This window comes from Ruditapes philippinarum, unplaced genomic scaffold (assembly GCF_026571515.1).
Source record: "Ruditapes philippinarum isolate M1 unplaced genomic scaffold, ASM2657151v2 ctg3692_1_1_1_1, whole genome shotgun sequence".
NCBI classification, from domain to species: Eukaryota; Metazoa; Mollusca; class Bivalvia; order Venerida; family Veneridae; genus Ruditapes; species Ruditapes philippinarum.
In genome coordinates, this window is record NW_026865572.1 from 171,702 (window position 1) to 186,293 (window position 14,592).

General features: G+C 34.1%; 1 protein-coding gene across 1 annotated transcript in view; it reads right to left on the minus strand.

Annotated features, from left to right (window-relative positions):
• The window catches only part of LOC132729607 (protection of telomeres protein 1-like), a 27,905-nt gene extending 13,505 nt beyond the window's left edge, over positions 1 to 14,400 (minus strand). The window contains exons 1-4 of the mRNA XM_060715389.1: positions 14,288 to 14,400; positions 9,241 to 9,352; positions 2,391 to 2,530; positions 1,370 to 1,513 (exon numbers count right to left, since the gene is read on the minus strand). Of these exons, the coding sequence (XP_060571372.1) occupies positions 1,370 to 1,513; positions 2,391 to 2,530; positions 9,241 to 9,352; positions 14,288 to 14,305 (414 nt within the window). The 5' untranslated portion in view covers positions 14,306 to 14,400. The remainder of the gene's footprint in view (positions 1 to 1,369; positions 1,514 to 2,390; positions 2,531 to 9,240; positions 9,353 to 14,287) is intronic.
• Between the last annotated feature and the right edge of the window lie 192 nt (positions 14,401 to 14,592).

The window sequence follows — 14,592 nt, forward strand, 5'->3', positions numbered from 1 at the left end:
CAGCCTTCTTGTTCAGCAGATCTATTTTGCATAGTACCACCTTAGGATTATTCATACAATTTTGCAAAATGGTTCAATATTACAGAAGAGGTGGTCTTCTATTTATATCTCTGGTGGCAATCTTCTTCTGCAGACCAATACAATACAAAGATCAGTCCCATATAATTTACTGTTTTATAACAATTTTAGTTATCAGTGACTTTTCACCTTCCATAACAGAGGCATCTTCCCAATCAAATTTTCTTTAAAATCATGCAGTTTTCCCAAAATAGCTGAACTTACATCAGTTTTTTTTACTTCCCAAAATAGCAGTTCAGCCTAACTCTCCCGAAATCAATCCCAGTTAAGTGAAAAAAACCCACTGGTTATACAGCACAGGTTGTTAAATGCAAAATTTCATAACAAGACAGACAAAGCTCTTGTCTATGGTTGTAAAACATAATCCAGGACATAACATACTACACAATATCATGAATACTATATTATCACTTCATTAAGAAGTGTTATTTTAAGCAATATGCAATACAAGTTCTTTATTATCAAAACAGCTCTCTTTATAAAAAAAAGATTTTTTTTCCTCATAAAATCATACAGAAATATGTCCGTCTGCTGTCTATGTGCTTTGGCAACATACAACAGAATCAAATGCAAATCTTTTGCATTTTTTTAAAATGAAATATGACCTAAATATAGCTGCAATCTCATTGATTCAAACAGTAGTCAACAGAACAAATAATTATAAAATCATATTCACTGGGTGCAGTATCATATTTACTGGCTGAAATGGATTTTCCCAATCTAAAAATGGAATCAGGCTTATATTCATTGACCAAACAGCAAAGACAATTAACTGCACATGCGTAAATCATATTCACTTGGTGCATTGGGTGAATATGATTTACGCATGCGCAGTTTTGACTAGGAGTAGAATCATATTTACTGGCTGAATTTTCCCCCATGTAAAATAGAATCAGAATCAGATTCATATTCAATGACAATACAGCATAGACTATTTAAAATTGTTGCATTTTGTTCTTTATGGCATATATCTCGATTCAAATCTATTTACTCCACAATAACGGTAATAGTTTCACCCTAATGATAAGTACACTGATAACTTGTTTTTAATACTAAGCTTTACTTTTTGTATGTGTTTTAAATCTTAGGCTGATCATATAACAAAACAGTTATTGACTAATGATCCATTGAATATGATATGATATTCACCGGCAAAATGTCATACTGACCTCAGCTATCGCCTCCGTCAATATGACATTTACCAGTGAATATCACATCATATCCAATGGCTCATTAGTCAATAATTGTATAATAATATCACATGTCACTAAGATTAGTTTCTTGCACAAACCTTATTCCTATCTGTATCATTTATTGTGAATGATGGTGATGAAGATTTTACAGGTTCTAGTGGACTATCAACATCCCCTGTAAACACTAACCATGAAGAGCCAGGGCCACTCTGACCCTGCAACGACCCAGCAAATTCTGTTACCTAAAATAGAAACATGTTATAATGAAATGATCTTTAAATTGTTGTTTTTGCCTGTTGTTTTTCTCTTAATAAAATGTCTAAAGGTTGTAAAAGTCCATGAGGCATCAAATATTTTGATACTATGATTTTCAGAAAGTAGTATTTCACCACTATATAATGAAATGTTGCAGGTTTACCTGAATGTATAATCTGTACTGTACTAAAACTCAAATGTGAGCGTACAAATAGAATTATACGAGCAGTACATTATTAAGATTTTTTTATACTATGACCTCTTTTTTTAAAATTTTAAAATTTCATCAGAAAGTTAAATTTTCCAATGCCTCACTAAACGCAAATCTTTTATTTTTTCCCAAAAACAATTTTTCTTTTTTTTGGGGAAATCTTGCCCACATTTCCAAAAAATTACTTATATGCCATACACTTTAAAAATTATCATTTGTCTGTTGACAATTAGTTTTAATTAAACAATGTATTGGGATTTTTGTATGAAAGAAAGATAAAATTTTTGTTTTAAACATTTTTTTTCCCTTTAGGTTTCACTTTAACCTTTACTTTCTTTCAATTATTTAACATCTGACATGCTCTTAAGCCATTATTAGAACATTATTAAACACATGATTGACATTTCTAAAGAATTAAGAATAATTGGATTTCTGAAGCCTAATGTGCCTTCAAATCAATTTTTTTTTGGTGTAATTCTTTCAGAAGTTGAAACAATATGCCATAAGCAAGATATTGGCATTTCAAAATTTTTTTCCCCATCTTGTTTTGATTTAATAGCTTGGGCAGACAGACATTTGCTGTTCAGGGTAGGCAATTGTCCAAAGAATCAAATGTCTGTTTTCTATAAATAATACGTGCCAACAAATCTTACCGATAATCTGTGAAACCTTATTATGTTTCCAAGCTTCACAAGGGGTAGTTTATCAAGTTCTTTGGCAAACAACAAACATTTTAGTTTATCCATAGGATCTGTGTAGGATTGATCAACTATACTTATCATTGTGCAGTAATCTGAAATATATAACACTTCAAAAATTATTTCTCTAATCTTGTTTAACCCTAAACTTGCTGGAAACAGAAATGATTAGCTTGCCACTTGCCAATAGTATAGTCAATACAGGCCAATAATATAGTCAATACAGGCCACTAGTATAGTCAATACAGGCCACTAGTGTAGTCAATACAGGCCACTGGTATAGTCAATACAGGCCACTTGTATAGTCAATACAGGCCACTGGTACAGTCAATACAGGCCACTAGTATAGCCAATACAGGCCACTGGTACAGTCAATACAGGCCACTGGTATAGTCAATACAGGCCACTGGTATAGTCAATACAGGCCACTGGTATAGTCAATACAGGCCACTAGTATAGTCAATACAGGCCACTGGTACAGTCAATACAGGCCACTAGTATAGTCAATACAGGGCACTAGTACAGTCAATACAGGCCACTGGTATAGTCAATACAGGCCACTGGTATAGTCAATACAGGCCACTGGTACAGTCAATACAGGCCACTGGTATAGCCAATACAGGCCACTGGTACAGTCAATACAGGCCACTAGTATAGTCAATACAGGCCACTGGTACAGTCAATACAGGCCACTTGTATAGTCAATACAGGCCACTGGTACAGTCAATACAGGCCACTAGTATAGCCAATACAGGCCACTGGTACAGTCAATACAGGCCACTGGTATAGCCAATACAGGCCACTGGTATAGTCAATACAGGCCACTGGTATAGTCAATACAGGCCACTGGTATAGTCAATACAGGCCACTGGTACAGTCAATACAGGCCACTAGTATAGTCAATACAGGCCACTGGTACAGTCAATACAGGCCACTGGTATAGTCAATACAGGCCACTGGTATAGTCAATACAGGCCACTGGTACAGTCAATACAGGCCACTGGTATAGTCAATACAGGCCACTGGTACAGTCAATACAGGCCACTGTATAGTCAATACAGGCCACTGGTACAGTCAATACAGGCCACTGGTATAGTCAATACAGGCCACTGGTATAGTCAATACAGGCCACTGGTACAGTCAATACAGGCCACTGGTATAGTCAAATACAGGCCACTGGTACAGTCAATACAGGCCACTAGTATAGTCAATACAGGCCACTGGTACAGTCAATACAGGCCACTGGTACAGTCAATACAGGCCACTAGTATAGTCAATACAGGCCACTAGTACAGTCAATACAGGCCACTAGTATAGTCAATACAGGCCACTAGTATAGTCAATACAGGCCACTAGTATAGTCAATACAGGCCACTAGTATAGTCAATACAGGCCACTAGTATAGTCAATACAGGCCACTTGTATAGCCAATACAGGCCACATAGTATAGTCAATACAGGTCACTTGTATAGCCAATACAGGCCACTAGTATAGTCAATACAGGCCACTAGTATAGTCAAATACAGGCCACTAGTATAGTCAATACAGGTCACTAGTATAGTCAATACAGGCCACTAGTATAGTCAATACAGGCCACTAGTATAGTCAATACAGGACACTAGTATAGTCAATACAGGCCACTAGTATAGCCAATACAGGCCACTAGTATTAGCCCAATACAGGCCACTAGTATAGTCAATACAGGCCACTAGTATAGCCAATACAGGTCACTAGTATAGTCAATACAGGGCCACTAGTATAGTCAATACAGGCCACTAGTATAGCCAATACAGGCCACTAGTATAGCCAATACAGGCCACTAGTATAGCCAATACAGGCCACTAGTATAGCCAATACAGGCCACTAGTATAGTCAATACAGGCCACTAGTATAGTCAATACAGGCCACTAGTATAGTCCAATACAGGCCACTAGTATAGCCAATACAGGCCACTAGTATAGCCATACAGGCCACTAGTATAGCCAATACAGGCCACTAGTATAGTCAATACAGGCCACTAGTATAGTCAATACAGGCCACTAGTATAGTCAATACAGGCCACTAGTATAGCCAATACAGGCACTAGTATAGTCAATACAGGCCACTAGTATAGTCAATACAGGCCACTAGTATAGCAAATACAGGCCACTAGTATAGCCAATACAGGTCACTAGTATAGTCAATACAGTCTAACCAGGCTCTAAACTGCTATTATAAAAAGACGGGCTGCCAGAATAGAGAGCACATTTTATAAAGTTAATAAATTTAATAATGGTTGCAGGAAAGAAAGACACAACTACCAAACAAAAATAAAATAATACACTGTCACCTTAGTGCAGTAACAGGTTAACTCCTATTAAATTATATTGGAATGTTAATTCCTTAATGCACTAAGGTGACAATATACATTTCTTTATCAATATCATGAAAAAAAAACTCCAATTTCCAACCTTTTCAAAAATATTGTTGTATTTGCCATATTTTAAGTGTATTTGTTGCCATAATAACCAATTTTTTCAACAAAGGAAGAAAATTGAAAAAAAAATGTGCATATTCTCCAGACTGCCAGCTACCCATATATCAAGTTTCATAAAAATATTTTCAGTACTTTTTGCATCATCATGGGATTCAGTGTTTGTGTTATATTTACCATATTTTAAGTCTATTTGTTGCCATAGCAACCAGTTTTTCAACATGGGATGTAACTGGAAAACAAGAGGGCCATGATGGCCCTGAAGTCGCTCACCTGTATATAGGCCCACAGAGCGAGGCCAGTTTAAACCCCAGGGCTTTTATTTGAACAAAGTTGGTAGACACCCATTAGAAGATGTTTCATGCTAAACATCTAAGGTCTAGCTCGTTGAGTTTAAAAAAAAGATTTTTAAGATTTTTATTATACACATAGTTAAAAAGCAATGACATCCCTAGGGCGGGGCCAGTTTTGACCCCAGGGCTTTTATTTGAACAAACTTTGAAGACACTCACTAGAAGGTGTTTCATGCTTAAATATCTAAAACTCTAGCTATTTGTTTTTATTCATTCAAAGAAGATTTTTAAGTTTTTTTGCTATACACATATAAGGAAAATTAATGTCTCCCCGGGGCAGGGCCAATTTTGACCCTAGGGCTTTTATTTGAACAAACTTTGAAGACATTAACTGGAAGATGTTTCATGCTTAATAATATCTAAACTCTAGCTATTTGGGTTTTTTCAAAGAAGATTTTTTTAAAAAGCTTTTGCAATACACATATAAGGAAAATCAATGACCCCCGGGACAGGGCCAATTTTAACCCCAGGGCTCTTATTTGAACAAATTTGGTAGACACCCATTAGAACATCTTCATGATAAGTATCTTAGCTCTAGCTCTTTGGGTTCTCTAAAAGAAGTTTTTTTTAAGTTTTTAACTATATGCATATAGGGAAAATCAATGACCCCCTGGGGCGGGGCCAATTTTGACCCCAGGGCTTTTATTTGAACAAACTTGATAGACACTCATTAGAACATCTTTCATGCTAAGTATCTTAGCTCTAGCTTCTTTGGGTTCTTTAAAAAGAAGATTTTATAAGTTTTTTACTATATGCATATAGGGAAAATCAATGACCCCCTGGGGCGGGGCCAATTTTGACCCCAGGGCTTTTATTTGAACAAACTTGGTAGACACCCATTAGAAGATGTTTCATGCTTAATATCTTAGCTCTAGCTCTTTGGGTTCTTTAAAAGAAGATTTTATAAGTTTTTACTATATGCATATAGGGAAAATCAATGACCCCCTGGGGCGGGGCCAATTTTGACCCCAGGGCTTTTATTTGAACAAACTTGGTAGACACCCATTAGAAGATGTTTCATGCTTAATATCTTAGCTCTAGCTCTTTGGGTTCTTTAAAAGAAGATTTTTTAAGTTTTTACTATATGCATATAGGGAAAATCAATGACTGAAGATAAAAATGGTATTGAAATTTTGAATACAAGTATTAGTCAGATTAAATGTAAATATCCCGATGCAGAATTATTTTTTGTGGGAGATTTAAATTCACGTATAAAAAACTTCAATGACTTTGTGTTAGATGATAATCTATTGTTTATATTTGGTGATGATGTACCATACCCAGAAGATGATTTTAATATGCCTAGATCATCTAAAGATACAGAGTTTAATCGTTTTGGATTATCACTTATTGAATTATGTTGTACTTATAGTATACATGTTTTTAATGGAAGATTTTTTGATGATATTCCTGATAACTATACTTGTTTAGCAAATAATGGAGCCAGTGTTGTAGATTATATGGCAGCTACTACTAGTTTGTTTAAATATGTAACATATTTTAAAGTTGATAATAATGACGAGTCTGTACATTTTCCTATTATATGCCATTTCACATTCCCTTCTATAGGTAGTCAAAATCAGTATAATTTTGAAAATGGTGAGAATATGTCACCATGGCTGAAGTATAAGTGGAAACCAGAATTCAAAGAAAATTTTATAAATAAACTTACGCCCAAGTTTCAACAATTTGATGAAATACGTATTAATTCACAGAATAGAACTTTATCCTCGTTTCTTCCAGACTTTTTAGATATCTTAAAAGTTTCTGCAGATGATATGAAATGTAAACACCACAAAAACGTATCATCTCAATCATTATGGTGGGATAACCAATGTCAAATTCTAACAAGAGCCACCGCCGGGCGGGGGCAACGCTCGACTTTTTACTTTTTCTAAACGCAAACATAGAAAGGTTTGAACATATATTAACGTTTCCTTTTTATAAATTAAGTTGGTCTGTCTTCTTGTCACATTAGTTTTCTTTATGTATTTTGTATATATATGAATAGAAACATTAAGCATATTTCTAAAAAAAGCAACAGTACGCAATTTCTTAAAATAGCAACATGACGCAATTTCTAAAAATAGAAAAAAATGACGCAATTTCTAAAAATACAAAATAATGACATAATTTCTAAAAATAAAAAAGTGACGCAATTTCTAAAAATAGCAACAATGATGCAATTTCTAAAAATACAAAAATTGACGCAATTTCTAAAAATAGAAAAAATGACGCAATTTCTAAAAATAGCAACAATGATGCAATTTCTAAAAATAGAAAAAATGACGCAATTTCTAAAAAAATCAACAATTTCTAAAAATAGCAACAATGATGCAATTTCTAAAAATAGAAAAAATGATGCAATTTCTAAAAAATAGAAAAAAATGACGCAATTTCTAACTAGAAATGTGTCCATAGGACACGAGTGCCCCCACCGCGCCACTGTTCAGTCAATCTTTTTACTATGTCAAGGGAAATAACTCTACAAATACTGGATAAATCCACAAGCGAAACCCCAGGTGCAAATCTAAATATGCTGAGCAACCTGCCCATTAGGTTTAATGACTATGTCAAATCCTTTTTGAGTAGCATGCGACACAAGTTGAAAATTGCAAAAAATTTCTAAGTGAAGGGCAAATAACTCTAAAAATACTAAATAAATCCAGACAAAAATACCTGGTGCACAACTGCACATGCTGATCAATATTCCTGTAAAGTTACATGACTCTAGGTCAAATACTTTTTGAGTTACATGCGACACAATTTGAAAATTGCAAAATTTTACTAAGTCAAGGGCAATAACTCTGAAAATACTAAAAATATCCAGACGAAAATACCCAGGTGCACAACTACACATGCTGATCAACATTCCTGTAAAGTTTCATGACTCTAGGTCAAATACTTTTTGAGTTACGTGCGACACAAGTTGAAAATTGCAAAATTTTACTAAGTCAAGGGCAATAACTCTGAAAATACTAAAAATATCCAGACGAAAATACCCAGGTGCACAACTACACATGCTGATCAACATTCCTGTAAAGTTTCATGACTCTAGGTCAAATACTTTTTGAGTTACATGCGACACAAGTTGAAAATTGCAAAATTTACTAAGTCAAGGGCAATAACTCTTAAAATACTAAAAATATCCAGACGAAAATACCCAGGTGCACAACTACACATGCTGATCAACATTCCTGTAAAGTTTCATGACTCTAGGTCAAATACTTTTTGAGTTACGTGCGACACAAAAGTGAACGGACGGAAGGACGGACGGACGGACGGACAAGGGTAAATCTAAATGCCCGCCACTATCGTGGGGGCACAAAAATAGAAAAAATGACGCAATTTCTAAAAATAGAAAAAAATGACCCAATTTCTAAAAATAGAATCTAAAAATGAAAAAAAATGACGCAATTTCTAAAAATAGAAAAAATGATGCAATTTCTAAAAATAGCAACAATGATGCAATTTCTAAAAATAGAAAAAATGACGCAATTTCTGAAAATAGAAAAAATGATGCAATTTCTAAAAATAGAGATTTAAGATATTGCTTTCATTGCCTAAAGACAAACATTTATGTTATTGAGGATGAATATCATTTTTTCTTTGAATGTTCACTATATAACAATATCAGAGCTGTCTATTTTAAAGATACATGGTTACAGTTTATGAGGAGATGTTATTTAAAGTAAAAGTTTACGGACGATGGATGGACGGACGGACGCTGGACGAAAAGCGATCACAAAAGCTCACCCTGTCACTTTGTGACAGGTGAGCTAAAAATACAGAGATGTGCATAATCTCGTTCCATCAACCAACACTTCAAGTTTCATAAAAATATTTTCAGTACTTTTTGTATAATCAAGGGATTCTGTTTTTGTGGATGGACTGACAGACACACGGACAGACAGACTGAGGGTAAACTAAAGTTCCCTCCAGTTAAACCAGTAGAGGACTAATAAGATAAATGCCATACCACTGCCCCTTGATTTATACGGCTGTTTAAAGAATTTCACAACTCCATACACATCAACTTTGGTATTTTTCTTGATGTTGTTTAATGTAACATATCTCTCTGGCGGCTGATCCTGAAAATATTGAATAAAGTTACAAAATAAAACAGATGTATATGGTAAAGAAAGCAGAAAAATTTGATGCCGTTTTATCACATTGTAAGTTGCAATTTAATATAGTAAAAACCATCAGAGGCATTTGACACATCAAAAATCAAAAATTAAAACACCCAAGCTTTAATCTGAATTAAATCACGTCATGTACATATCTGTCCGGACACATGGTACTGTAGTGTAGACAATATAGGTAATTTTAATACCCTCCTTGATGAGCCTTAGATATAAGTGTCAATACAATCAGAAATTAACAAACTAGTTTGTTAGTTAGTAAGGCCCGTCGTCACGATTTTGTTATTGGTGCGGCCAATTTTGTTGGTTTTAGCCAGAATCTAGGGTGTACGGGGCATGCTCCCCCGGAAATTTTTTTTTATTCTAGGATGCTCTCAGGCGCGTTTTCCCGTATATTTGGCACAGTTTACAGCCTGCTGCTAGTACTTCCTATAGTAATATGTCAACTAATTTTTTACAGATTTAAGTGCGTCGTAAGTTTTAAGGGTGAAATTTAACTTAATATGGTTCGCATAACGGACGGACAGGTGTACATAAAAGATGAATACTTGTTATTGATATTTGGCAAAGGAAAAATAAACAATAACTGATGTTGTTATAATATAATTATAAATAAACAAATACAAGAAATATTACAGTAGGCCTACATAGATTATTGTATAACATAAATCACGCAATGGAACAATCGATGACATGATGGAAGAATAGTACATTATGAGTCAACAATAACCACTTTTTGTTTAGCAGTAACTTGTATTTTGTTCACAATAATCTTACACAACACATAGTCTTATTTTATGTAAAATTTCCAAAAATACATCGCCGTCGTTCTCTGGTGGTAATAAACTCATCGACAATAGCACGGAAGTTGAGTGAATCTGTCCTGTACCTATAAATAATATGTAACACCCAGGGGCGTAACTAGGCGTACTCCTGTACGCCCGTGCGTACAAATCAATTCTGTATTCTGAAAAATCACATGCACTAAAAGTTCTGAAAAAGTAATAAAAACAGAGGGGTGGTAGTGTGGTCAGGGTAACAAATATTACTATAGGCCTACTATATTTTTTATAATATCATTATATAAAAATTCAAAATATATACAGTACACATGTATTAGATCTAATTAATATCTTTTAAAATGATCTATATTGCGATATCATGTACATATTCAGCGGCCGAAAGTTACAAAAAGCCCAGGCGCATGTCTGGTTCAGCACCGATTCTTGGCCAAGATATTTCTCGAGCATTGGCGGCACATGTTATTCGCACCGTGTCACCAGCAGTAATTTATTTCCAAAATCTTTTGCCCTTTATTTCCCATATTGGCCCTTTTGTGTCCTCTTGGTTTTGGTTGGGTGCCTTCTGGGTACCCTGCTGGTGTGGCTGGATTGTGTGGGGGGCTACGTTCTGTTCAACGTCGCCTGTTTGATTTTTGTCCTCATCTTTTAATCAGAAAAGAAGTTACAAATTGGTTAAATTTCTTAAAGATCATTGAAATACATGCAAAGTTTTCATTAATCAATTGATTGCTGCAGAGAAGTACTTGAACGTGCCGAAAAGGCAGTAAAAGACAGAGTGTACAATTCCATCTCAATTGTATGCATTTATTTAAAAGAATCGCCAGAATCTTGTATAAGTTGTTGAGATAAGTATTCCTTGCATGCGATGTATATATAAACATTGCGATGAGTCATCAAACACACTCCATATGTAATTATTTTAGTCGTATATCTGTTAATTAATTTTTTTTTCTCACAAAATATCTTAAACGAATCCTTTAAAGTATTCGCGTGAGTTCTAAATGTAACTCCACATAATCTATGATACATGCAAAGATTTTTAATTAATTTACTAATGTTTCTGAAAGGAGATTTTAAAATATCTTTGCATGTAATTTAAGGCGGTATTTTTTTATATATATATATTATAATGTAATGAAATATTTAACAGGCCAAAACATTCACTGAACTTAGTCACAATTCTCGCACTATTATCAGTCGTAATTAATATATTGTTTCAACAGTTGCTATTTATGAAGGTGCAAAATGGCGGTCTTTCCTGAGAGAGCATTAGGGCATTGTATCTCACATTATAAACGCAAGCTTAAATGTGAATAAACCCATCTGAAGTTGTCCGAGAATATCAGTGTTAGCTGTGGTGTATGTGGTGGACTAACGTAAACTTGACAAATGCCGTCCAACGGCCCCGGCTTTTCTAAAGGATACAAGGCTCTGTACCCAAACGTGAAGCACTATTTGACCCTTTTAGTGGTCATGCCAGTTCTTGGCAACAACTGAACCATATCTATAAAGTACTTGTTCATTTTACATATTTTAAAATTAATAAAAAGAGCTTGAAATCATCACCAATATGTTGTCAATATAGCCTCTAGATAGTCACGAAATGCCAAGATATCGCTTCCTTTTTAAAAATTTTCTCGGGGGTGCATGCCCCGAAACCGCCCTAGTTAAGAAGTACATGTCAAAATAGCTCAGTAACGTCCCTGACACCATTAGATTGTTCAAACATACTTGAGACAAATTGTCGATCTCAGGTATGTTTTTATTCTTCTGAGCGTCGAGAATGTCCTTTCACTGGTAGCATTAGTAGCAGGCATTACTAACAAAATCTTTAACAACACAACGACCTCAGAGAACAGTGCTTGTTCTAGCACTGACTGTTCTGGCGGCTTAAATTTCAAAATGTCAGGTAGAGTAACAGATTTGTCAAAATGTGAACGTAGCAGCTGAAGCTGCACCTCTAAGATGTCTCGGTTAATATCGTTACCATAGAAATCACAAACAAAACCAAGTTCTCTAGTGTACTCGGTCTTCAAAGGTTGTGCGGCCTTAATAAGTAAATCCTCTACGTTCTGAAGTACGCGATATCCCGGTTGGTCAAATCTCTCTTTAACACTGGCAAGATCGATTGCTTCAAAGTACTTAGGCCGGAACACGTTTGCCGTATACAATCAATAAAATGTCATCAAGTTCTAGGAGAATTCAGGCATGCTAGTTTAAGATATTCATAATGCATATTGCAAATCTCATGCACCGTTTTTTCTTCTTCTTTTTTTTCATTTTTTTTTTTGCTATATCATAACATTGATGAAAAAATGTGCTCACCAAATGTTCGTTTTTGAAACGAATATGATTTTGGTTGATTTGGTCCAGATGGAATTGTGTGTGAATAAATATTACCGCTAAAGGGACTGGTCAAATTCAAATTGCTAATCAGCAATGCGTGTTGTTTTTTTTTTACTCATTTTTTTTACCAAAATATAGGTCCGGGCAAGGCCGGACCGGCCAGACAATCGACGACGGCCTTGTAGTTAGGAGAAGAACCTAGCTGATATTGTGTCAAATTTCTTGTTCCCTGTTTTTGAAATTATGAAATCTGTATAGAAAAATGTTCAAAAAGTGTTGGTTTTATGGTCCCCGACGAATGACAGACTATTCCCTCCCTTACCAGTTCCTCCCCCTGACGGTTCTCTCCCTAACCATTTCCTCCCCTGACGGTTCTCTCCCAAATTTGAAATATGCAGACAGTTCTCCCCCAATTTTATCTTTTATAAAATATCATTTTAGTTTTGACTTAAACTAATAATATTTCTTAATGAAGATTATTAAAAGAATGTGTTTGATATTAACTGCATTTTATGTTTTATGTTTATCAGCTGAAAAGTGTTTGTAAATTTAACACCTTTTTCCAGTATTTTAATCCTATCAACACCTTTATTGTGAGAGATATAGATAATTGGACAGTGATTGATGTACACCTGTAATTATGTTAAGGTCTAGCTAATGTGATGTTCATTCATTTGTTAAATAGTGAATAAGGTGGAAACAAGTATGTTCTAGAAAATAAATTAACAACAACTGGTATGCAAACACATTCCACATATACTTTTTAACGAAATCGATTTAAAAACATGTAGTCATTAACTTGAAACAATATATAATACCAAATAACTAATATAATACTTATTCATCAACACCTTTTCACAGCTATTTTAATCTAATCAACACCTTGATTCTTGAGTAATGAATTAATAAACACCTCAATTATCACTGACAGCAAACTTAACGCATACATGTGTGTATTGAACTCCTTTTTTCTTCATTATACAAAAGTTTAGCAATTAAAATTTATTAATCATTTTTTGCCTATAAATTTCATTTTTATTTATTAAAAAAAAATAATAAAAAAATAATATCTTATGATTATCCTTATCAAGTAAATTATTCATTAATTATTTTCAATGACTAAACACATTAAAAAGTATACATTACATCTAATTAAAAAATCAGAATAATTAACTAATATCATCATTGATCAATTATTATTATATGTTAAAAAAAAAAGTTTTTCTAATTCAATTTATATCAATTGATAATAAAGTTACAAAATTATTAAACATCTAAATACTTCAATAAAATATGTTTTTCTCTAATTTATATTAATTTTTGATAATAAACTTACCAATTTATTGTTGCTGATGATGCTAATAAAATTGAAACTTGAATTAAACATCTGAATGCTTCATAAAAGTATTTTTCTCTCTAGTTTATATCAATTTATAATAAACCTACCCATTTATTTAACATCTAAACACTTCAATAAAATCTATTTTTTTCTAATTTATATCAATTGATAATTAACTTACCCATTTATTTATCATCTAAATACTGATAATGATAATGTAATTATAAAAATAAAAATGGGGAGGACCTGTCTTCTTATTTGCAAATATGCAGACAGTTCTCCCGAGAACCGTCAGGGAGGAAACATCAGGGAAGGAACTGGTAAGGGAGAGAATAGTCTGCCAGTACTTTTTACGAACTGGCGCAAATTTAACTAAATGACAAACTGTCTTACCGCCTTTGCTTTCCTCATTATTTAGCAGATTTTGAATGGCACGAATAATTTCTAACACGTACAAATGGCACAGAAACAACCTGACACGTACAAATGGCGCGGATTAAACAAAGGGGAACAACCGAAAAAAAGGTGGGGAAAATCCCGGGATCCGGAGGCGCGTTCAACAACGTGAGTGCTCGATTAAGGGAAAACTAATCGAAATATACACTATATTTGTTGTTGATTATTGACGTAATGAAAGGCGATTAACGTTAAGTTTTTTTATTTTTTATTGTATGTAATGAACAGTAAAATAATTTGGA